This window comes from Scomber scombrus, chromosome 15 (genome assembly GCF_963691925.1).
Source record: "Scomber scombrus chromosome 15, fScoSco1.1, whole genome shotgun sequence".
Lineage (NCBI taxonomy): Eukaryota > Metazoa > Chordata > Actinopteri > Scombriformes > Scombridae > Scomber > Scomber scombrus.
Genome location: NC_084984.1, coordinates 15115113 through 15140632, shown reverse-complemented (window position 1 = coordinate 15140632; position 25520 = coordinate 15115113). Strand labels below are relative to the sequence as shown.

Here is a 25520-nt window from a genome sequence, read left to right as displayed (position 1 = left end):
AATGATGATGTAAAATATGGCACTTCCTGTTTCCACTAGGGGGCGACACGAGTGAGATCGCCTATGAGCGAATGGAGACGTTGAGGTCGGCACCCTGGACCTGTGTACCAATTTTCATGATGATACGAGTTCAATAAAGCCATCAAAAAGCCAAACATATTTTCATGGCGAGGAATTGATGGTCACCGCGTCGCCACACGGACGCCATTACTCGTAGCTTCACAGTCTTCATAATGTAGCTTCACCAACTGGTTCTGAATTAAGTTGATGGGGCAAAGTATGTAATTTTAATGAATCTTAGTTAACTTCCTGTTACCACCGGGGGGCGCTATGAGTTACGTGGGAAGTTAATATATCGGGACGTTCAGGGCGGAGCCATCATCATGTCCAGCAAGTTTGAAGCTGATTGGATGAAGTATGTGGGCGTGAGAGCCACTCGTATGTACATGGCGAGCACGCCAAAGTTAGTTGAGCCCTGGCAGACACGCCCTTTGACCTACGGATGCGCAGAGCACAACTTAAGCTCAGCTAGGTCTGGAGATGTTGCGTACCTAATTTGAACTTGATCGGGCGAACGCTGTGGGAGGAGTTAATTTTAGGCGGGAAAAATCAAAACCAAAATGGCCGACTTCCTGTTGGGTTGAGGTCATGAGGTCAAGAGGCTTTTTTGCATATGTGGGTATAATACATATGTGTACCGAATTTTGTGAGCATAGGACAAATTAGCAAAATTCCCTATGGGCATTTTTGGACTTTGTAGGGGGCGCTATTCCGCCATTCTGCATCGACCATGTGCGACCACCCAAAAATATCGAATTTCGGATGAGGCCGGACGTCCGTGCAAAAGTATAAGCATTTTCGCATTTGGGAAAGGGGCGAAATTGGGGCACGAAATGTCGGAAGAATAATAATAATAATAATAATAATAATAATAATAATAATAATAATAATAATAATAATAAACATTACAATTTCAATAGGGCTTTCGCCAGGCGACTTGCAGTCGCCGCTCGGGCCCTAATAATAATAAACATTACAATTTCAATAGGGCTTTCACCAGGCGACTTGCAGTCGCCGCTCGGGCCCTAAAAATAACAATAAAATAGTATATAGGGAAAGTAACTTAAAAAACAGAATAAAAACAATATGTAATTTGTTTAATAAAGTTTGGAAAGAGAGAAAAAAAACCCTGCAACTGTTTTGTGTGGTCGCCATTTTGGCTCCAGCACACACAGGCTGAGTTGAGGAAGGAGGGACATGTTGGGGCTTTTATTCATGCACCTCCCTCATCTCCAAAACCAGCCAATTGGAGCTCATGTGCTCTCACAGCCAATAAAACAGAGGAAAACAAAGAGGAGATCACGCCCATCTTTTGTTTGATGTCATAAAAACAAGCCATTCATCACTTCGGGGCCCCTGACACACACAGAGAGGCGTTTAAAGGACATGTTCACACTTTTACAATGATGTTTTTTTGTGTCCATGTGGTTTATAGTCAAATTTAAAGGGGTTAAAATGTGAAAATAAACGTATGAATAACGTGCACACGAACGTGGACCCAGCATCAAATTTCTGCTTTTAATCCATTTTGAGAGAATATATTAGAGGATTATGGTAAAAATTATAGTGTAACATTTTGGTGATAATTACTAACAATGAACAATGTATATCTGTTAAAAGGGTTCTTGATTGTTGACTATTATTTGCTAAAGATGATCAAATCTGAAGGCATTATGTTAAACGAAGAGGTGTATGTGATTCTGCAACTACTGAGTGAATAAGTACTTTATGATTGAATAAGTATAAAAAACCACAATATACACTACCGGTCAAAAGTTTTAGAACGCCCCAATTTTTTCAGTTTTTTATTGAAAAAATGTTTTCAAGCTTACACATCTTGGTCTTTTTTCCTAAGGTAGTTCTGGCTTAGCTTGGACTTATGTTTTGGGTCATTATCTTGCTGTAGGATGAACTCCTGACCAACTACGTGCATACCAGAGGGTTCTGCATGGTGCTGCAGAATGCTGTGGTAGCCGACCCTGGATCCAGAAAAACAGCCCCAGACCATCATGCTTCCTCCTCCACATTTGACAGTTAATGTCACACACTGAGGAACCGTCCTTTCTACTCGACGGCGTACAAAACTCCTGCGTGATGAACAGAATATTTTAAATTTTGATTCTTATTCTGACGTCTTAGCAATGACTTTCTTGCTGCAACTTGACCTGTCAAACCTGCAACTGGAAGTCTTCTCTTCACTGTTGAAACTGAGACTTGCTTACTACGACCAAGCTGTACTTGAAGCTGTTGTCCTGTGAGCCGCCTATCATGCAAGCTGTTGACTCTCAGAAACTTGTCTTCTGACTCTGTTGTGGCTTTGAGTCTGCCAGACCTCTTCCTTTCAGAGTTTCCCCCAGTTTCTGAGTGTAAATATTACATTTAATCTTGGGAATCATGGAGATCAGGAACCATTTACATTGTTTAAATGAAGTAATTATTAGTATAAATCCACTTAAATACACTGTAGGTGGATCAAATATGTAATATGTATCATTCTTTTGTGGTTACATCATTTGACATTTTCAGGAGCATTCAGTCTTACTTTTGTTTTGTTTTTTAAATGGTGCAAATGTCATTTCAAATGACATAAAACCAACAAAATACAACATTTTAAGATATTTTTTGAATTGCTCATCTTGCCAACCCTTATGTGTCACTGACCCTTAAAATAATATTCAGGTGTCCAGTGAATGTCAGATAATTTGATGCTAAAAAGACTGTAAATGTGTCAGATATCACTTGATATGACTAACTCAGACTGCTGAAGCTGAATAGAAGCTGATCATCTACTATTAAATGACTGTGTGGACACATTGTGGATTTTGGCCTGCATCACTTCCATTGAAAGCACAAAAAAACAAAATAACTGCAACATGACATAATCACATTCATGAACGCTGACGGCCACCGAAAAGAGCTGAGTGAAGGCGGAGTACCTGCTGAACAGGACAGAGACCCGTCACATACACTGAGCATCAACAGCAGCTATTTCAGGCTCCTCAGTAATGCTGCTGTTTACATGGAGTCTGTTTGTGACTTTAAAGGACGAGGTCGCCATTTTTCAAGTCTCTCTTTGAACATTAAAGCTGGTTTTCTTGCTGTAACCATTCCTCCTGTTCATACTGACCATTAGAAGATCCCTTCATAATGCACTTACAATGGAAGTGATGGAGGACAAAATCCACAGTCCTCCTTCTGAAGCTAATATGAAGCTTAAGTCGTCCAAATGAGTCAAATCTTCATCTTCTATGTTTCAACTTTACAGTGTTTTTAGTACCAAAGTCTTTTTGATACTATACTTCCATCACAGCTCAACAGGGAAACACTAAGAGGGAATTTGATGCTAAAAAGACTGTAAATGTGTCAGATATCACTTGATATGACTAACTCAGACTGATGAAGCTCAATAGAAGCTGATCATCTACTTTTAAATGCATCACTTTACTTTGAAAGCACAGTTGAAGGAGATCTTTTAATAGTCAGTATGAACAGGAGGAATGATTGCAGAGAGGAAAACCCCTCATATGGATATCTGACTGTTAAGATAAGGTAACACACATACAGTATTCATTCCTCCTCTCCATACTGGCAGCAGTTTAAAGTAAGTTGCACCTTTATCACAATTAATGCATGGTTTGAATCCTTTTGTCTGTTGTGCATTAATTAGTGTCAGTTTTTATCTCTGCAGGGAATAAGAAGTGCAGATTGGCACTGACTGACTTTACTGTCTGATAACCAGCTTCCTTTTGATAACAGAATTAGAGGATCCACCCACACGTCTTGTAAACATTTCTCACATCAGTTAATATGAAATGAGCGAGTTAGTTTCTGCAGAACAAAAGAAAAACAAGGCTATAAAAAAACCTCACAATTCAAAATCAAACAGAGGCTGATTTTCTGTAGAGAAATATATCTCAGGTTTATTTAACCTTGTAGATTTCTTCAAATGCATTACAGTAGTTATAAAACAGTATGTACACATTGCTTTTAAGTTACACAATCCCATGTTTGGAAGTGCTCCCCCTCCTATTTCTGTTCAACCGTCGTGGTTAAAAAGAAAAAAAAGAAAACATTCACAACCAAGACAAACATGTTACAGCAGTGTCTGAATATTAAACACCTGCCTAACAAGGTTGTACTTTAGGGGAAATGAAAAAAGGGAAAATAACTTTACTCACAGAACTGTTAAGCATCTGTTTATTGTTGTATTGTTATCATTATTTGTATTTTAGGACTTTTAATCATCTCATCTCTACACTGCAACTCTTAAACACTTGATAAATACTGTCTGATCTGTCTGTGTGTGCAAAGAAAAACCTAAAATACATCTGAAAAAGGATGATAATAGATGCAAAAACACATGCACTTCACTCCTTTCATCTTGTTTCTGCATCGCTCCACATGCATGAAGCCTCAAACCATTCAAACAGCACTTGTGAATGATACACAAGTGCTAAAAAACTAGCCTGAGAACCCTGCAGCAGAAAATATTTAACCTTCGTCCGGGTCTAATCATCACACCGCTACAGGAGTTGCTGATAAGCCCCGCTCCCCCTCTCCAGTCTCATGACAAGAAAAAAAAGAAAAGGGGGTCTGAACAATAAAAACGGCTTATAGCAGATCGGACCGGCGGTCAAAAAGCTGGAGGAATTGTAATATTTCCGAGCGGCGGGAGAGGAGCGGAGATAAGAGGCAGGGTGGAAAATATATGAAGGAGTGAAAAGTGAGAAGGAAGTGTGGGAGGAGATATGAAAAAGAAGAAAAAGGAGAAACAGGATAGCAAAAAGGATGGGAATGTAGAGAGAAAGAGAAAAAAAAGCTTTGGTTATCACGTCTAATAATGACAAAAAAATATAGAAGAAGGCTACAGAAGATAGGAGGAGTAAATTTGAGGTCAACTTGGTGCAATGTTTATTGCTATGCAATGTCTTCCTAGTAAAACAATGGAAATAAAACTTGAAATAACATATCAGAACATCTTTCATTATAAATAGATGTAGGCTATTTTCTCTCTCAGCATCATACAAATGCTCGTCTCTTCATGTACAGATTATTTACAGTAATTTAACACAAACAGCAATCAGGGAACTGAACACAGTGTTTCTGGGCAAAGCAACCCGATACAGGCTGCGTTTTATAGCTGGAAGCCCGTTGTCACGCCTTTTAACAAAACAAACAAAAACAGGAATAAATACAATGTTTACAATAAATACAACATCACTAAGTCAAACAATTTTTTTTTTTTTTTCACATTTCCCAGTACACAAACTGGTGGTCGCACAGCCAACCAGTGGCTTCACTGGAAACCAGTATAAGACCAATTGCTACATGAGACCTATATGAACCAGCAGGCAGGTCTAAAATGTCTTCATATCGAGGGTAAGGCTATGTTGACTATACAGTATATTTGCATTTAACAGGCAGGTTTCTCCCTCGCAGATCAGTGAGCTGAAACGTCCTGCTGAATAAAATCTATCGTTTCTCAGAGTGATGATCTTCCAATGGCTGGATTAACCAGTTAGGAGGCCCCAGGGCAAATATGAGCTGCTGGGCCCCCCATTAAACCCCAACTCCCCCTAGCCGGCCCCATTTCCTCCCATTATCTCTGCATTGTGTGTGTTATTCCAATGCCAGCCCTGAGTTTGCTCTGTGGTCAGCTGATAAAGCACAAATCAATTTAGCAATATGCATCATGTAAGCACAAAACATTAAATAAAGGAACTGGAATTTGACACGTCAAGATTTTAAGGTTGGAAAATGAGCAGAACCTGCAAATATTGTGCTTTAGTGGTGCATATTATTCCCAATAAAAAAATGTCAACACATCAAATTGTTACAAACCAGTTGACCCTGAGGCTTTTGCTGCGTTCACATCATATGGGATCGATTATGGCGATAAGAAAGCAGAGATTTGTATTAAAAATGGTCAAGTAAGGGTTACAATTGTGTGAGCATTGACAATAAACCGTCATATCTAGTAGATGAAGGTTTAATCACCTTAAGGGACAAACTTATAGACGTCCCTATATGCTTGATTTTCCGATGCTTCAGTATTACGAAGCACAAAGCAGAGAAGCTAACGAAAGATGCTAACGGTATCAATACTGCCAACCATTACCGTTATCGTCATTATTATGATTATCGTCATTTTCAGATATCTAGTAGATGAGGGTTTAATAGGCGTCCCTTTATGATTGAGTTTTAAGATGCTTCTGTATTACTAAGCACAAAGCAAAAATGCTAACGAAACATGCTAACAGTATTAATACCGTCAACTATTTCCATTACCGAGATTATCGTCACTGGTGCTGCTCTAGCTACTCTGATCGTGACTTTCTCTATTTTAATATTAATCGTTATTAATTTAAAAAGTAATTTCCAACTGTTTTAAACTAGCTATATTTTACCACTAATAAAGGGATTTTGGGGAAAATGATTTACAGTTAGTATTAAAATATAGAAAGTCACGGTAATGAAAATAGTTGGCGGTATTAATACCATTAGCATGTTTCGTTAACACCTCCGCTTTGTGCTTCATAATACAGAAGTGGCTGAAAATCAATCGTACCATTATCGTAGGTAAAAATATCACGGTAAATGCTGTTGTTACGATAATTGTACGGTTGATTTTCAGTCGCTTCTGTATTACGACGCACAAAGTGGAGATGCTAACAAAACATGCTAACGGTATCAATATCACTAACTATTTTCATTACTGTCATTAACACGAATTTCTAGATTTTAATACTAACTGTAATTAATTTTTAAAGTCACAGAACCTGAATTTATGGTAATTTCTACCTTTTTTAATCTAGCAATATATTACCATTAATATAAGGATTTCAGGAAATGTTCATTTTTATCATAATACTGTTTATCGTGATATTTTTACCTAAGATTATCGTAACATGAAAATTTGATGGCGCAAAGTCAGCTAACAGAAAACCACAAGTTTTGAGTCTCGTAATCACGATAATTTTGATCCAATATGACACGAACGCAGCATTTTGGGGCGTTTTCACTCATTTTGCTGGTAATCCAGCCTTGATCATCTCACTCCGTAAATCATCCCACAAAAAGGAAGAAATGCTTTGGAATATACACTTTCAGACTTATGCTACATAACTCACAAGTTTAAAGTGTTTTCAAATCAGTGCTAGCTTATACGACAGTTTTATATCTTTTTTTTCAAATAAATATCTCTCACTATGTATATATCTATATATCATCAACAAAATAATTTGTCTTTACAGTCACTTAAATTGTTTCAGTGTCACCGCATACATAGGAAAAAAATAGGTAGATCACATGCTAGCAGCTTTAACATCCGAGCTCAGGCCGTCACCCGCCGAGAGCGAGCCGCTACAGTCGTCTTCATGTTAATCTCTGTCTGCGTCTTCAGTCCGCTGGAACACGACCAAAACGTCCTCCGACTTCAGTATCATTTTTTTTTATCATTTACACACACATACAATAAAACTTCACATTGTATTAAGTGCCATGTATGAATTAATCCCTGTTTTCTTTTTCTTTCTTTTTTTTTTTTTGGAATGTCCCAACGACACACACCATGCACAAATTGTGAGAAATGCTGTTAAAAGTCACAGGAAGCAATGTGGAGAGAGGGGGGTTTTAGGGTTTTGTTTCACTACATTTACAGAAGCCCCGGGCTAAAGACATAGTTCACATCACGAGTGTGAATCAGTACGAAGACATGCAGAGGAATGTCTGTTGTTAAATCTCAACGAGTCATTGTGCCGTGAGAGCGTGTGTTCAACATGCTGACCTGATATCCACGAGTGAATCCTTAACCGCGGGCTCACCAGCAGCTCAAAAGGTTAATAAATACAAGTGTGAAACAAAGTTAAAGGAAAAGCTCAACAGTTTTGGGAAATACTCACTTTTGCTGCTGAGTTAGAGGAGAAGATACCACACCACTCTTATCTGTCCCTTAAATATGAAGCTACAGCTAAGAGACGGTTAGTTTATCTAAAAGCAGGGGCTCCGTCCAAAGGTTGAAAGAAATCTGCCATAAAGCAACTCTGAAACTCACTAATAAACTCTCTACTATGAAACAGAATCCCTTAACTTTTATCTTAACTTTCCCATTAATAATGATGAAATTAAGCCATTTCAATGGGATCTTAAAGGGATAATTATTAGGTAAATTAATCAGTTGTAATATGTTAAGTAAAGTTTTTTTTAATGGATAATATGCACAGATTAAAGGTTTTTTAAAAGATTTGGTTTTTGCCTCTTAGTGACACTTTAAATTGAAAATTAAGGGATTACGTCTACCCTTAAATTGTAATTAATCTGTTATTAAATGACTTTTCAAATTAAGGTGTTTTAAGGGTTTGTGGTTTTGCCTTTTGGACAAATACTACTAATAGTACTACTGTACTAAAATTCCTAAAGCTCTTAATCTCAGTTTAAGGGGTTTAGTATAATAAACCCGTTAATTAAGGGTCATTAAGGAGTAATAAGTGGTGTTTTAAGTGATTGTTATTTCATAGTGATACAAAAACATAAGTGTGAAAATAAATTGTGCACAGGACAAGATTATTTCGTGATTTTAGTGATTTTCTGAAAAATACTTTACCATTTACATTTTTATACAAAATTTAACAAATGGTTTATGTAACGTTAATTAGTGCGCTTAAGCTAGGCTAGTTGTTCCCTCTAGTTTCACTTCTTTATGCTAAGCTATGCTAAAATAATTATGCGTTGACTTGTAGCTTCACATTTAACCTACAGATTGGTATCGATCTTCTCGTCTAACTTTCAGTGAGAAAGTGAATGAAAAAAACAAATTTCGCAAAATGTTGTACGATTTCTTTAAACTAGGTCCGGGCTTACGTTAGCCCAGGGCTGAAAAAAATGCAAATGTGAAAAGTCTTTTTGTTTTGTAATGCCATAATCAATCATATCATATCATACGTAAAACCAAAGTGTAATAATATTACGAGATAAAATATAAGACATAACAGCAAGACTAGTTGGGACTTTATGGAAATATTAAATTTGTGACATAAAATCTGAGCTTTTGCTACAATTGATGACGCTGAGTTTGTGACTTCGGTAATTTTTTTGTGTGGAAATTTTGGGATCTTAGACTTTGGGGAATTTCCTGTCAAAAGTTAATAATTTACTTAAAGTTTTAGCTACTTTAAGTATTTTTAGATCCAGTATTTTTCCACTAACATTCATTGTATATTATATACTATATTATCATATTATTCTAACGTAAAATGGGCAACATTACAACCTCTATGTTTGGGATATAAACAGTAAATCTTTATTTTATGGGTCTGTGATTCTACGATAAATTTAAGTAGAATCCAATAAAAGACGTAACTAATCTAGTACTAATTATTAAATAGAGAAAGGATTATGTAGTAGTAGTAATTTTAGTTTTTTGGTTTTAAAGGAAGACTTGGACTTTTTTTTTAAAAAATACACAGATTTACTTTCTTGCCTTGTGTCAGATGAGACAATTGATACCACTTTGACATCTGTATGCTAATTAGCTTTATGCTATGCTAAGCATATTTATTTTACAGATGCAAGTCGGATATCAATCTTCTCGTTAAAATCTCGGCAAAAAGGTAATAAGCGTGTTTGGTTGAAGTTACAGGGACTCTGACACAGACTAGAGCCTCAATTTTCAAACTTTGCTAAAAAGTCGTCCTGTGCAGGAAATATGTAGAAATGGCCCTTTTTAAACTTGAACATCAGATGACATTAAATAAATATTAAATATTATATTATACCTGCTACTGGAAGCATAATAATAAGCATTCAACTACTTGTCGCTCTGGGTTTTTTGGTCTTCATGTCATTTGTCTGTTTTGATTATTGAACAGCGTGAAAGTAAACACAAATTTCATGCTTAGACATAACTCAATGAAAATAAAAAATTTAAAAAGAATCCCAGTGTTACGTCCAACCGAGAGTTTTGACATCAGTCCATCGCTTCATGTCGGTGAACACACAGTGTTGCAACAACTTTAAGATCCAGTTTGGTCGGCTGTTCGTGTCTCGATGTTGATGTTGAAGCGTTGAGACGGAGCCGCACCGAGCTCCATCGTTCACAGTGAGGAAATATTTAGATTATTTAGTCGCAAAGTGGAAGCTGTTCATAATAAATAGTGTTATCTGAAGTGTGCAGCCTTTTCTTCAAAACTCACACTCCAGAAAGCAAAAACAAAAATATTAAATAAAATCTCTAAAATATAAATGAATAAAATTTCAACTACAAATACATTAATATTACGCAAAATAAATATTCTCATAGTGCTTTTGGATATTAAATAATTTAAAATATATTGCCTTGGTCAAGAGGTAGGCCAGGAAGACAACCACCTTCACTTCACTAGTAATGTGAAGGTAGAAAATAAAGGAACATACCGCTGTTTTTTGGCTGTTTTAGCCCCTAAACTACAAATCACATGTAATTTACAACATTCAGCATATAACCACTCAAACTATTTTTCACCACATGCTGCAAAATAGTGTTATTTGTATCTCTTAAGGCAGCCATTGGTCTCCATTTATTTAGGGTGTAAAAATCATATTCTTGTAAAGTTTAATGTGTGCCGAAATAATTATAGATCTTTATATTGTTTGATTATGATCAGTTAATGCATTGATACATGTTTAAAGAGCTGTAACTTGATTTATTTAATTTGCACTTAGATTGTGCATGAATACACTCAAAGTAAAAAGAAAGATAATTCAATTTTCTCAATTAATAATGATACTATTCTGTCTTTAAAAGATTCATAAATGATTTAACGTTAAAATGAAAACTCTCTTTCTTTTTACACTCAATTTTTCCTCCCACTAAACTTTAACGTCTACAGTTTCCATTCTGTGTTTGCTTTAACTTAAAGACGTTAATCTTTAATTTTAAGACGTGTAAACAGTGAACCACCTGCAAATTAAACAAAAGCCCAGCCCACACTGCAGCAGAGAGAGCTCTGATTGGCCGCCAGTTGTTATGAGAGTCTGGCCAATCAGAGCTCCAGCTGTTGTTCTGCTTCAACGTCTATAAATTAAAGAAAGAGACATGTTTAAATTTGAATTATAGTGATCATGAAAAGGACAGACTCCATAGAAACCTGCTTGAGTTTTGACCACAGTAAATAAAGAAGTACACACTGGCCTAATGTTCACTATGATGGATTCAACTGATTTTCACACCATACAGACATTAACTGAAGTCAATGGCAGCCTGGAAAGTCAGCACGGTTTGCAGGATAGTCAGGAGTAATGTAAAGGATACATGATTTGTATTAAATGGGCTAAAACATGCAGCATCAGCGGTATTGTTGTTTAACTCTCACTTCAGACAACTGACACCATTCAGTACAGTGAATCTGGTCTGTTTGCTGGTAGATGGATTGACTCACTGACAGCTCACAGACACTTCATTCATTCATCTTTTACAACTGCCTTCATAAAAAGCTATTTATATCTACTCTAAATAACAATCAAACAAGACCTAACTTAAAAAAATAAGTACTACCTTGACCGTTATTACTTTATAACCTTTGGAAGTTTCACTCTTTGGAAAAAATTAAATGGAAACTCGAGATGCAAACTAGATAAAATATAAAATAAACAACTGAGTCTCTCAACAGCAGGAATGTAGGAAGTCCTCGAATCACAAATGAAGCTAAGCGACTTCTAACAATGTAGCTGCACTAAAGTGAGATATCAAAACTGCCCTATTAGTGGCCGCCCACACAGATACTATCCAATCAAATTACAGTATGGTGTGACATCATCAGTCAGAAACCATAAAACTATTAACCTATGATGGCGGCGCTATCACTGCTAATTATGTTCAATAAAACTTGCATTTCTTTCTTCGCGGTGATGACCAAATAGCTACACAAGTCAAGACAAACTTTTTTTTAAACTTCAAAAATGAGAATTAAGACAAAACGTACTGCATTTTTCTGTCAACAAATATAAACTAAGCGATAATGTGAAGGGCACTGTGTATCAGAAGTAGTAAACGGTGCTATTTCCACTACTCTTGCGATAGAGCGACAAATCTGTAACCGTGGTAACTGCTTCAAAAATGCTTAGGAGACAAAATAAAAAGAGACTAAAACGTCTTTAGTTTTTGTTGACTAGAACTAACGAAAATCTAATCACTAAAAAAAATTGACCCGAAAATAACATTATACTCAAAAGATTACAACTAAAAAATTAAAGCCGCAAGCGGCGATGGCGGGCCCTCACTCACCCATGCCACCGCGGGGCCTGAGGCATGGCGGGGCTGTGGCGTGAAGCAGAAAGTGAGAAAAAACCTGGAAGGAGGCCAAAAATGCAATGTTTCGTTCATCCAGTAGGGGGCAGTCACAGGTAGTTACACATATGGTCTGGTGTGTTCAGGGAGGCCACTCATCAGTCATGTGAAGTTTGGAGTGAATTGGACAAAGCATGAAGGAGTTATGAGAGGTTGATGGTTCATCCACCAGGGGGCAGTAGAGTGTAACAAAACACAAGCGGTTGCGTTCAGGGTGGGACAGTGATTACACATGTGAAGTTTTGTGGAAATCGCACAATGATGATGTAAAATATGGCACTTCCTGTTTCCACTAGGGGGCGACACGAGTGAGATCGCCTATGAGCGAATGGAGACGTTGAGGTCGGCACCCTGGACCTGTGTACCAATTTTCATGATGATACGAGTTCAATTAAGCCATCAAAAAGCCAAACGTATTTTCATGGTGCGGAATTGATGGTCGCCGCGTCGCCACACGGACGCCATTACTCGTAGCTTCACAGTCTTCATAATGTAGCTTCACCAACTGGTTCTGAATGAAGTTGATGGGGCAAAGTATGTAATTTTAATGAATCTCAGTTAACTTCTTGTTACCACCGGGGGGCGCTATGAGTTACGTGGGAAGTTAATATATCGGGACGTTCAGGGCGGAGCCATCATCATGTCCAGCAAGTTTGAAGCTGATTGGACGAAGTATGTGGGCGTGAGAGCCACTCGTATGTACATGGCGAGCACACCAAAGTTAGTTGAGCCCTGGCAGACACGCCCTTTGACCTACGGATGCGCAGAGCACAACTTAAGCTCAGCTAGGTCTGGAGATGTTGCGTACCTAATTTGAACTTGATCGGGCGAACGCTGTGGGAGGAGTTAATTTTAGGCGGGAAAAATCAAAACCAAAATGGCCGACTTCCTGTTGGGTTGAGGTCAAGAGGCTTTTTTGCATATGTGGGTATAATACATATGTGTACCGAATTTTGTGAGCATAGGACAAAGTTAGCAAAATTCCCTATGGGCATTTTTGGACTTTGTAGGGGGCGCTATTCCGCCATTCTGCGTCGACCATGTGCGACCACCCAAAAATATCGAATTTCGGATAAGGCCGGACGTCCGTGCAAAAGTATAAGCATTTTCGCATTTGGGAAAGGGGCGAAATTGGGGCACGAAATGTCGGAAGAATAATAATAATAATAATAATAATAATAATAATAATAAACATTACAATTTCAATAGGGCTTTCGCCAGGCGACTTGCAGTCGCCGCTCGGGCCCTAATAATCAGGTGTCATCAGCATATAAACTGAATTCTTATCAAATAAGGTATTTCGATTTCAGTTTAACAGCAACACGACTTTCCCTAAAACAATGTTCCAGTTATCATCGAGCATCCACAGACTTCACAGAGCGATTATTCCCTTCTTATAAAACAGTTTCTGTGAGATGAAACTACCTCACAGACACGCTGCTCTAAAGTATTTTTTCACTTCTGGGAGCGCGATAAATGAAATTCCCTTTGCTTCCGTTGCACCAAGGCAAAATCTTGTGAGAACGATTTCTCACAACTTGCATAAATACAATAAAAAAGTGTCCCTTATCTTATTAGATTTAAGCATCAGCTGTACTTAAATATGGAGGAAATGTCTCGCAATGCCATGCAAAAGTGAAGCCAAAATATCTCCTTTTCAGAAGCGGCCATCTTTGCTTACGTGACATCATTTGGAGCCAGAGTCTGAGCAGTAGAGTCAAGCCAGGTTTATCGTACTGCATCAACTCCACACTGGAGGTACGCTGTTGCTCTACGCCGCCGTGAACCTTTGGAAGTTCTGCGTTGGGGTTGAATGACGCTGTGCAATTCACCACCAGAACACTAGGGGGTGCGAGGTTCCCAAAGGGCTTGGACTCGTAGTTACAATTTTTTGGAGGTGCATGTCAGGCGATAGTGTAGGGCTCTGCAGGGCTACGGCATCGAGTTGATGCAGAGCTATAAACCTGACTTCAGACAGTGGGATGACGGCCTGCCCCCTGATGGAGCTGTCAATCATGACGTCAAACCCCCTCAAATAACTACTTAAAAACAATCTTATCAGAACATTGAGCAGTCAGCCAGTAGGGGGCCAATCCAGATGTTTTGGCTTCACTTTTGGGGCGCTGCCATGACGACGTCCATATTCATACAAAGTGGAATGGCCTTAAGTGAGAAAATAAATAAATACGTCTTTCTGTTATCTGGGTGAACTGATCCTTTAAGAGCAAACATACGCAAACCCGTCTACATTTCTACTCTTCCTCTCTAGTGTTTCCTCTTTACTTTTCACTTTATTCTTTATCTGTTTCTGTTGTTGGAAAGAAGGTGGGGGGGACATGCAGAAAGGGATAAAGGAGGATCTCTGTTTACAAAATACACAGGATGTGCTGATCTCTTTTCCCGCGGACATCTACAGAAAAAGTTCAGGAAACGACAAGCAAACAGGGACAGGACGTAGTGCGACAGTGTGTGTGTGTGTGTTTGTGTTATGTATGAGCGCACACGTAGTCTAGTTTTGGTTAGATGGTGCTTTCAGTGTGCGCGTGACTGATGGTTTGAACGTGTGGGTGTGGGTGCGGGTGGGTGTATGCCTGGGTGTGGCTAGGCCTGCGGGGGCCAACACAGTTCTGCTGCTCACTGAGCAGATTGGTGGTCTCTCCCGACCCCTTCTCGGAGCCGGCAGAGGGCGACGACTGCTGGGACTTGGAGGAGAAGGAGGAAGACAGAGTCGGGTGGGGGTTAGAGGCGCACGCCGCCGTACTCAAGGAGGTCGGAGGGGTTTGTGAGCGGGAGGTGTGGTTGCTGGGAAGAGGAGGAGAGGCCTGGGGCAAAGACTGGCTCGGCCGGCGGCTGGAGGAGGAAGAGGAGGCGGTTTGGGTCAGAGCGGGGCGGCTGCCCGGCAGCGTCGGCTGGTTTTTAAACGTTGGGTGCCTGGCGGGAGGCGTGGCCAGCGGCAGTGGAGTGCGCGTCCCCGGTGGCGTGACGGGAGGCAAAGAGGATGGCATGTCCAGGCGAGTGTGGCTGCCGTCTGGAGACTGAGGCGTGCTGTCCAGCCTGGACGCCAGGAGACCGTTCTGGTACTGAGAGCGAGTGATCTGAGGAGACAAAACAACAGCGATAACACACAGGACGCACAGGAATCAATACTTACATGCATTTTTCTTTATCTCAAGCTCAGCATCTCAAACAAGTCTTTATCTACTAGACAAGAGTTGAAACCTTATTAAGTATATATACTGCATAAGGAAGAAAACATGTTTAAATCAGAGACATACTGAAATAGTCAGACCATATCTTGCTTTTCCTGTTCTTTCATCTTGACTATTGCAACACTTTTTTAATAGATTATCAAAAATAAAATCAGTGAACAGACTTCACCTTATACAAAATGCTGATGAAAGTTTTAACAGAGCCAAGTAAAAGGGGAATACGAGAATCCAAGAATATCCTTTGTATAAATGTTTACAAACATAAGGCCCATGGGCCAGAACCAGCCCGCCAAGGGGTTCAATCTGGCCCATTGGTTAAATCACCGAAAAATAATTTACATTTTTCTGCTGATTCAGAGGTTTTTTTCCCCCACCGAGACCAGAATTTATTTTAAAAACCCAAAATAAAATAATACATATATATTGTGGTCATATTTTAACCATTCATATATTGAATAATCTGTAAAAAAAGACTATATTATTATTATTATTATATATTGTTGAAATTGCATTACATTCTTACACTCTATTCTTAAGACATCTCAGGCTGTTTACCTGTTTTGTAAATTAGCTTTATTATAGTAAAATTATGATATATATTTTCTATGACCTGTTATCTGGCCCACTTGAGATCAAATATGGCTGTATGTGGCCCTTGAGCTAAAATGAGTTTGACACCCCTGGTATAGAGTATAATAATGTCAGACCCTGTCAGTATTCATGCTATAAAGTTACCTTAACAAACTGCATGTCAGTCAAAGCGCGCACACAGAAGTCCGGTGTGTACTGGAACGGTGTGCCGGGGATCTGACTGTTGCTACCGCCGACCGAGCCGACGCTTTCCGGAGCGCGCTCAGTGCAGCTCAGTGACGCAGAGCGGTTGAGGTTGCCCCCGTGAGACGGAGAGCGGAACTCTGGGATTGAAAAGAGAAGAAAGAGAGTGAATGAAAGAGAGAGCGAGACAAACATGGGGAGAGAGATAGAGGAGAGGGAAGAGAGGCTGCAAAAATAAGACAGAAAAAGCAAAGGCAAGCATGCACAAACACACACAAACATATATATATATAAATACACACTTCTTCCCATCCTTCCCTCTTTCTTTGCTCCCTCCTCCTTCCATACTTTTTTCCTCACTTCCATCCTTCCTTCCTTCTCTCCTTACTTCCTTCCTCCCTCCCTCCCTCCTTACTCCTTTCCTTCCTTCCTTACTCCTTTCCTTTCTCCCTCCCTCTTTACTCCTTTCCTTCCTTGCTTCCTTCCTTCCTCCTTACTCCTTTCCTTCCTTCCTTCCTCCCTCCTTACTCCTTTCCTTCCTCCCTCCCTCCTTCCTTCCTTCCTCCCTTCCTTCCTCCCTCCTTCCTTCCTTCCTTCCTTCCTTCCTTCCTTCCTTCCTTCCTTCCTCCTTTCCTTCCTTCTTCCTCCCTTCCTTCCTTCCTCCCTCCCTCCCTCCTTTCTTTCCTTCTTCCTCCCTTCCTTCCTTGACTCGAGGACAACAGGACATTAAACATTAAAATAGGCAGAAAACACAAACAGAAATATATGAAATACAACATGATGGTGTGAGAAAACAGAGGAAAAAAGATGAGTAGTTGATGTCAAATCACACAAACACAAACACACACACACAACGTTAACATCATACGTGTACTATATGATTGATTGATGGCGCAGAGGTGAGATCGTGTGTCTCAAACATGCCATGCGACGAGAGGGGGGCAGAGTGCATCGTTTAAGCGTTTCACTGCTAAAACGGGACCGTCCGGCGTGAGCTCGGAGGACGGAGCTCTCTCATTGGTTGGTGGGGGGAGTGATGTCATGGAGGGAGGAAGGAGGACAAGGAGCAAATCCCGGCTGGCTCTGAGCTCGGAGGTTAAGTGTTGAAGGGAAGAGCAACATCAGTGATGATCACAGAGCTTTAGTTGAAAGTCGGGGGCATATGGAGGAACTGTGCTTAAAGGAATAGTTCGACATTTTGGGAAATACTCAGCCCAGAAGATCGATACTACTATATATACTACTTATATTTGTTCATTTAACACATTTTACCACTTTAATCCCCTTTAACCCTCCTGTCGTAGTCCCAGGTCAAATTGACCCCATCTCTTTTGACTGTTCCTTCTTTCCTTCCTCCCTCTTTCTTTAATTTTTCCTTCGTTCTTCCCCTCCTTCCCTCTTTCTTTGCTCCCTCCTCCTTCCATACTTTTTTCCTCACTTCCTTCCTTCTTTCCTTCCTTCCTTCCTTCCTTCCTCCCTTGCTTCTCTCCTTACTTCCTTCCTTCCTCCCTCCCTCCTTACTCCTTTCCTTCCTTCCTTCTCTCCTTACTTCCTTCCTCTTTTCCTCCCTCCCTCCCTCCTTACTCCTTTCCTTTCCTTCCTCCCTCCCTCCTTACTCCTTTCCTTCCTTCTCTACTTACTTCCTTCCTCCTTTCCTCCCTCCTTCCTCCTTTCCTTCCTTCCTTCTCTCCTTACTTCCTTACTCATTTCCTTCCTTCCTTACTCCTTTCCTTCCTCCCTCCCTCCTTACTCCTTTCATTCCTTCCTTCCTTCCTCCTTACTCCTTTCCTTCCTTCCTTCCTTCCTTCTTTCCTCCTTACTCCTTTCCTTCCTCCCTCCCTCCCTCCTTCCTTCCTTACTCCTTTCCTTCCTTCCTTCCTTCCTTCCTTCCTTCCTCCCTCCCTCCTTACTCATTTCCTTCCTTCCTTCCTTCCTTCCTCCCTTACTCCTCCCGTCCTTCCTTGATCTGAGTACAACAGGAGGGTTAAGCATTCATCATCAGTCTATAAACAGTTAATAAATGGTTTATAACACACTGTAATGTTGTTATAAGCAGATATAAGTGCTTATTAATGTATTTCTCAACATCTGTAACTCCTCCTTTGGGCAACCCTAATAAAACACAGTTGTAATAATATAAAATATGTCTTTATAAGAGAAGCCATATTTGCATTTTTAAGTGTTTTTAAATTTATACACACTTGACGTCCTTATATCTGCTTATAAATAAATTTTAGTGTGTTTATTAACTGTTTATATACTGCTTATGAATGCTAAATAAAAGGAGATTTAAAGTAAAGAGTTCACACATGAGCAGCTATCCAGGCTCGATTTAAAATAGGTAACAAATCAACTTCTAAAATGCACTAATTAATACCATGGCTATCCTTTAATTTGTATTTATATATATGTGTGAATGGCAGGTTTATTACAGGCAAGCTGCAACATGAAATATCTTCTTTTTATGTTATTTTTTTTTTTACACGTTTTACTGATTAAAATAAACACTAATACATGCGACCAGCCACTGTTTGATTAAAAATGTCTTTTCTTAAACATGAAAGTGGTATCGATCGTCTCATTTCACTCTTTATTAGAAAATCAAGTAAATGTCGAACGATTCCTTTTACCCAAAGGTCCACAGTCAGTCAGGCTTCTCCTGGTGTTGATAGAGGAGTCAAAGAGATGAGAAGCATCTGACTGTGGATCAGTGTTTGAAAGAAGAGAAGGAGTTGGTGGTGGTGAGAGGGTTGGAAATTAAAGGATCCCGCACTCAGAGCCCCATCCAGCAAGTCTGTCAGACTCTAATAATCAATAATAATAATAATAATAATAATAATAAGGAGTTTCTGTCTCCTTATTTATGAAGAAGATGCTGAAGAGTCAACCCGATAGATGACCTGCCTCCATCCTCAGCTGCTAATAATTCTATTCATTATAAGTACTGTATTTATTCATTGTTTTATTTCATATTATTTTATTTATTCCCAATATTTTCTTTTATTTCTTTCTTTTCTTTTCTTTTCCTTAGTTTTAACTAATATTGTTTTGTGTGTTGTTGTTCTCATGTCTCTCAACAACACTGTAAATGACGATTCCTCCTTAATGGATTATAATTATTTTATTTTTCCTAATATTCTCTTTTATTTCTTTCTATATTTTATTTTTCCTAATATTGTTTTATGTGTTGTTGTGTTGCTGTTAAAGTTTCTCGACACCATTGTCATTGATTTCTCCTCAATGGTCTTTCAAGGTAAAATAAAGGTTAATAATTATAATAATAATAATAATAATGATGATGATGAATGAATCTATTGTAATGTGGGAATAATTAGTCAATCAATTAGTTTAATAGTAAATGAAAAATCTTAACTCAAGGTCCACTTATTGCCTGTTTCTGGAGCTTTAAACCACATTTAAAGCAGATTTAGTTTATTTAGAGGAAGACCATGAGATAGGGTTTAAAATATAGCTCGACCAGTAGATTTAAGAGTTGTAAAAAATCCCATCATAATATATTGTATGATAGTAATTTTCTTTACACAACCCATAACATAAATAAACACTGTAATAAAGGTGCCCAATGTTATTTTTTGACGACTACAACCTAGAAATTACAAAAGGGACAATTTAAAAAATGTCTCATCAGCTGTGGGTTTGTACTTATATTCCTCAAAATAAGGCATCAGTAGAGAATCTGAGGCATCATATTGACATTAGTACTGAACAATTTTAAGTCCTACCTACAATATCATTAATCTAACTATGAAGCAGGCCTCTGTTTTAAATACTGTTAGTCTGAATGAGGTAAAAAGTGACTGAATAGAGCAAGAGTTTACTCTAAAAAAGGAATGTAAAGCTCAGTAAAGTTCACTGTGTGTTTGTACTTGCTGGATCAGGGCTCTGAAGATGATGGAAAAGAGTAAAATGGTGAGACCGGTTTAAAGAAAAAAGGAACCCCACCCTCCTCCCTCCTCCCTCCTCTGGCCCATGCGAGTGTTTACCTGGGAAACGAGAGAACAGAGAAAACCTCTTTAGAGAGAGGCGTCTTGGAGGGGGGGACGCCACTGACGGGGAGAGAGGAGGGGTGACTGCTGAGAGAGAGGAAGGGGGGAGGAAAGGGGGCAAAGAGAGAGAGAGAGAGAAAGTATTTTACATCCCTGCTGGGTTTGTGTGTGGGAGTGTGGAGGTTTTTATTTTCACTCATAAGTCGATTCGCTTGTCGTCCGAACCAGCTGTGCTGCTTGGTTGAAGGGTAACATATGACTTGCACTGTAGAGTGAAGCTCATTGAAATTTTTACTCTCTATGCTTCTATCTTCTGCACTAAAAATAAATATATATTTTCATTGTGTTTCTTAATGTGGCAAAGTAAATGCTTTTTGGAAGGAGGTTAAAAGAGGAATACAGAAGATTACATTACAAAAGATATTCCTATGGATCCTGGTTTCTTTATTTTAGGATTATATCCAAGAGATCACAAGTTCCTTAACCTTTGTGTCGTCCTCCCGGGTCAAATTGACCCTGTCTGTTTTGACTGTTTCTTCTTCCCTCCCTCCCTTCCTTCTCTCTTTCTTTCCTTCCTCCCTCCTACCTTCTTCCCTTCCTTCTTTCCTCTGTCCTTCTTTCCATCCTCCCTCCTTCCCTTCTTCCTCCCTCCTTTCCTTCCTTCCTCCCTCCCTCCTTTCCTCCCTCCTTTCCTTCCCTCCTTCCTTCCTTCCTCCCTCCTTTCCTTCCTTCTTCCTTCCTCCCTCCTTCCCTTCTTCCTCTGTCCTTTCCTTCCTTCCTTCCCTCCTTTCCTTCCTTTCTTCCTCCCTCCTTTCCTTCCTTCTTCCTTCCTTCCTTCCTTCCTTCCTTCCTCCCTTCCTTCCTTCCTTGACTCGAGGACAACAGGAGGGTTAAGAGTGAACAAACACTTATAAATATTTGTCTTCTGCATGTGAAGAGATCAACTGCAATGTTTTGGGAAAAAACGTCTTCCTCTTGAAAAAATAACATACATACATAAAAAGGGAGGCAAGGTTTGTTTGAGAAAATATGGGGATCTTTTACTGTATTTATAAAAAAATTAGATTAAAACTGATGTACATGATAGCTAAATTTGTGCTGATATTGAGAAAGGAAAAAAACTCTAATTGTCCTTCATATCTATAATTGTACTTGTCTGAGAAGTTTGTATATGTTGATATGGTATGTATGTATGTGGTGTAAGCTTACTTATTTTGAAAAACTTTCAATAAATATAATGTTGGAGAAAAAAATACCTTAAATTCTCTTAAAATGCAACTGAAATCACATTTAAATCATTACTTTTTACAGTAAAAAATGTCTAAATGTGTGTTTTCATGTCAGTGTCTTTTCGTTTGATTGACAGCAGCTGGAAGCTAACGGTGTTACACCATATGAACAAAAAGTACAGACTGCTGTAGCTCATGTAAGGGTCAATGAGGTTTATATTTGTTTCCATGTGGTTCAGTCAAATTTAAAGGGTTAAAATGTGAAAATAAACGTATGAATAACTTGCACACATTCTTGTTTTGTTGACCCAGCATCAAATTTCTGCTTTTAATCCATTTTGAGAGAATATATTAGAGGATTATGGCAAAAATGTCTAAGTGGTATAACCATAAAAACTTTGTACCAAATAATTCAACTTGCTTAAAAACATTAAATTGTCAATAAAACCCAGCTACAAGTCATAGATAAACTGTATCACTAGCAGAGCAACAACTAAACCAGCTTCTAACGGGTCTGAAGTGACATCTACATGTTCACATGCAGTTTAACGAGCTTCAGCTGAGCAGCTAATTGGCGCTCTGACCTGCTATCTGACGTTAGCGGCGCTCTGTTCCTGGCAGGTTTGTTTGGAGGCTAAGCTGCAGGACAAGACGTGTGTTTGTAAGTTAATAAGAAGGAGACTTTAGGTCTTGTGTTGAGTATCAGGATGCGATCAGGCTCAGTGTGACCGTCTGCTCTGAAGATGATAGAAGGAGACGTTACTGCTTCATGAGAAGATTTAATCTGCTGTATCAAATTAAAAACTCCAGCTGCAGAGCGGAACATAGAACTTTATCAAAATAATATAAAACTAAGGGATGCAATCATGAAATAATAGAATTTAAAATATACATTTTGCCCTTTTGGTTTCTTATTTTCTTCTCAAAGGAAAACATAAGCAACGTGATTTATAGATATGTTACTGTAGCAGACAATAACAATATTTGGGCTTAAATCTGTTTAAGAGTCCACCTAAATGTAGAAAATAACAAGACACAGAGCACATATAATAGTTTAAATTATGTAATAAATAATACCTGATGATGTCATGTATGTTTACCTATATGAACACCTGAGAGGAAGCTGCACCATCTCTGGATAGAAAGTGCAGTAATCTGTGCATGAATGTAGTACTAAATGTGTGAATGCAGTACTATATGTATCAATGTAGTACTAAATGTGTGAATGCAGTACTATATGTATCAATGTAGTACTAAATGTGTGAATGTACAATGTAATGTAAAGTGTAATAATAATTATAATTTATGGGTATTTCTCATTAGAAATGCAACTTTCTACTAGAAGTTTCTTTCCTTGGTGATAACTTGGGCTCAGACTATCACCTGAATGAGCTCCCAACAAATAACTGTACTTCATGTACTACAGCAGTAAATAGGACAGCACTGTTACATAACTGCCTCTGTACTGTTACAGGCTCTGTCAGATACTTTCACACTTAAAAAAAAATGTTATAGTGTTGGTTTCTCTTACTTTAAACCTGAAAGATTTCATGTTTTTCAGCAGAAACAGACACACAATATCATCAGCTTTTAAGTTGATATGTTGGACTTGTTATCAAATAGCTGCTTATTTCCACATCCAGCAGTTATGGAGCAACGTTATCTTTCATTTGGAGTCATAATCCGTCCACTTGGTGAATGTAAGTCCAATATTCACTCTATTTTTGCTCAGAGCAGGCAGTGTACGGTGAGTCTTTTTTAGAGCTTTTTCTCAGAAATGTCAAAGAACATTTAAAATGTATGAACTCCTGATTGATATTTCTAACAGAGGGAAGTTAAGTTAAACATGATAAATGGTCGTATGCTTGGCTTTCAGTGTTTGACATACATTAACATGACGCTGGACACACACACACACACACACACTAAGTGGCATAATATGCACACAAAGTACAGACAGCATTTTTTTAAAATCCAGGACAGAAAGAGACAGGGAGAGAGAGAGAGAGAAAGAGAGAGACAGATTGACAGGAAAGGAAAAAAACAGAACAGAACAGAAGAAGAGCATTTTTTTTTTAAATCAGCAGTTGTGATGTTGAACCACTAGGAGCTGCCAGAGTAAACTTCACCACTGAGCAAACAGCAGTGATGAGCTTTAACGATGCAGCCTGGATACTGACACTGCTGCTGCACTGTGGCCTTTTTTATGTAGGCTTACATCATCCAACACCTGCCACTCAGTGACCCACACAAACTCTACCTCCTGCTTTCAGGTAACGACATGCACTCAGGCTACAGGATGCATGTTTTTCTGTTAACTCTGCATCATCAGGGAACATGGAAAACAGCCTATATATACATATATTTCTCCCTATATCTTAATTTACAGTGTTTTTTACAGGTTACATCTGAAGTCAGACCTTTAAGATTTTACTCAGGAGGGTTTTTTCCTCATTTTTTTATATTTAACATGTTACTGAATACATATATTGCTGTTTTTAACTCTTTGAAATCAATATCTTTTATTATATTTAGTAAATAAATCATGACGTGGGCTTATTTGGAGCACACATGGACTTAAATGGAGTCACAGTACCAATTAAACCCACTTTATTCATCAAATATCTTTATTTTATATTCCAAAATCTACATGAACTAATGTATACATTTTCAAATGAGAGATAAATTTTGCTTTATAAGAAATGATCTCCCTTATAAATCATGTCAGTATCCATGAAAAACAGCTGGAATTAGATTTTGGTGCTTAATGGGAACATTTACCGTAACAGCTGAAAACATTGGACATTAGAAAAGTCATCAAATGTAAGTTACATTACTTTGATGAAGTAATTGAAATAGTTACATTACTTATCATATCTTAAATAGAGTAACTAGTAATCTGTAATCTATTACATTTCCAAAATAACCCTCCCAACGCTGTTCATTTACTACTTTAATTGATATTTTTCACTCAAATCCAACATCACAGCTTCCACATCAGCGTCCCTGCTGGCTAAAAATACCACTGAAGCATCAAATGACACAAATTATTACAAAAGAAGTCCTACAAGAATCCCGCTGAGTAATTTAAAGGTAATTCATGCAGGATTTTACCAGCAGAACTTAAACTTTAACAACATTTCCTGCAGGAATTTAAAACAAACTCAGCATGAATGAATCCTGCAGGAACTCAAGAGGAACTCAGGAGTTGATAATTTCCTACATGATGTCATTATCTGCACCTCAGCTCACACTTACACCAGCAGCAATGTGAATTAAGCCTATATAAGACTTCTTCACTACAGACTTCGCTGACTCAGCACTGTGTGAAAGGACACGAGCAGACTGCGGGGAACACACTGTGAACATCCTTCAGTTGGTCACAACGTGCAGCAGAGACGGTTCACTGCTAAAGGGATTCCTGCATATGCTAATCAAGCTGCATGTTAATACTTAAAGAATTACATCAATGCATACGACTATGATGCTTCCTGCAATAACAGCTCGTAAAGACAAGAGGACTCGATTGATTTAGCATTGCACTCCTAAAATATTCTTCTTCTTCTTTGACAAAATCTGGTGCCTACATTACCCACAATGCTTAGAGTTAGGTCAGAGGACACCTACAGATGATACATTTTTTAAACTTTTCTTAGTCTTTAACCCGGTATCACTTAACCCTCCTGTTGTCCTCGAGTCAAGGAAGGAAGGGAGGAAGAAGGAAGGAAAGGAGGGAAGAAGGAAGGAGGGAAAGGAAGGAAGGAAGGTAGGAGGGAAGAAGGAAGGAGGGAAAGGAAGGAAGGAAGGTAGGAGGGAGGGAGAAAGGAAAAGAGGTAGGAAGGAAGGTAGGAGGGAGGGAGGAAACAAGGTAGGAGGGAGGGAGGGAGAAAGGAAAAGAGGAAGGAAGGAAAGAAGGACA

General features: G+C 38.7%; 1 protein-coding gene across 1 annotated transcript in view; it reads right to left on the bottom strand.

Annotated features, from left to right (window-relative positions):
- Window positions 1-13269: 13269 nt before the first annotated feature.
- Window positions 13270-25520, bottom strand: part of LOC133995185 (metal transporter CNNM4) — a 31518-nt gene continuing 19267 nt past the window's right edge. Inside the window, exons 6-7 of the mRNA XM_062434505.1 lie at window positions 16327-16505; window positions 13270-15477 (exon numbers count right to left, since the gene is read on the bottom strand). Of these exons, the coding sequence (XP_062290489.1) occupies window positions 14902-15477; window positions 16327-16505 (755 nt within the window). The 3' untranslated portion in view covers window positions 13270-14901. The remainder of the gene's footprint in view (window positions 15478-16326; window positions 16506-25520) is intronic.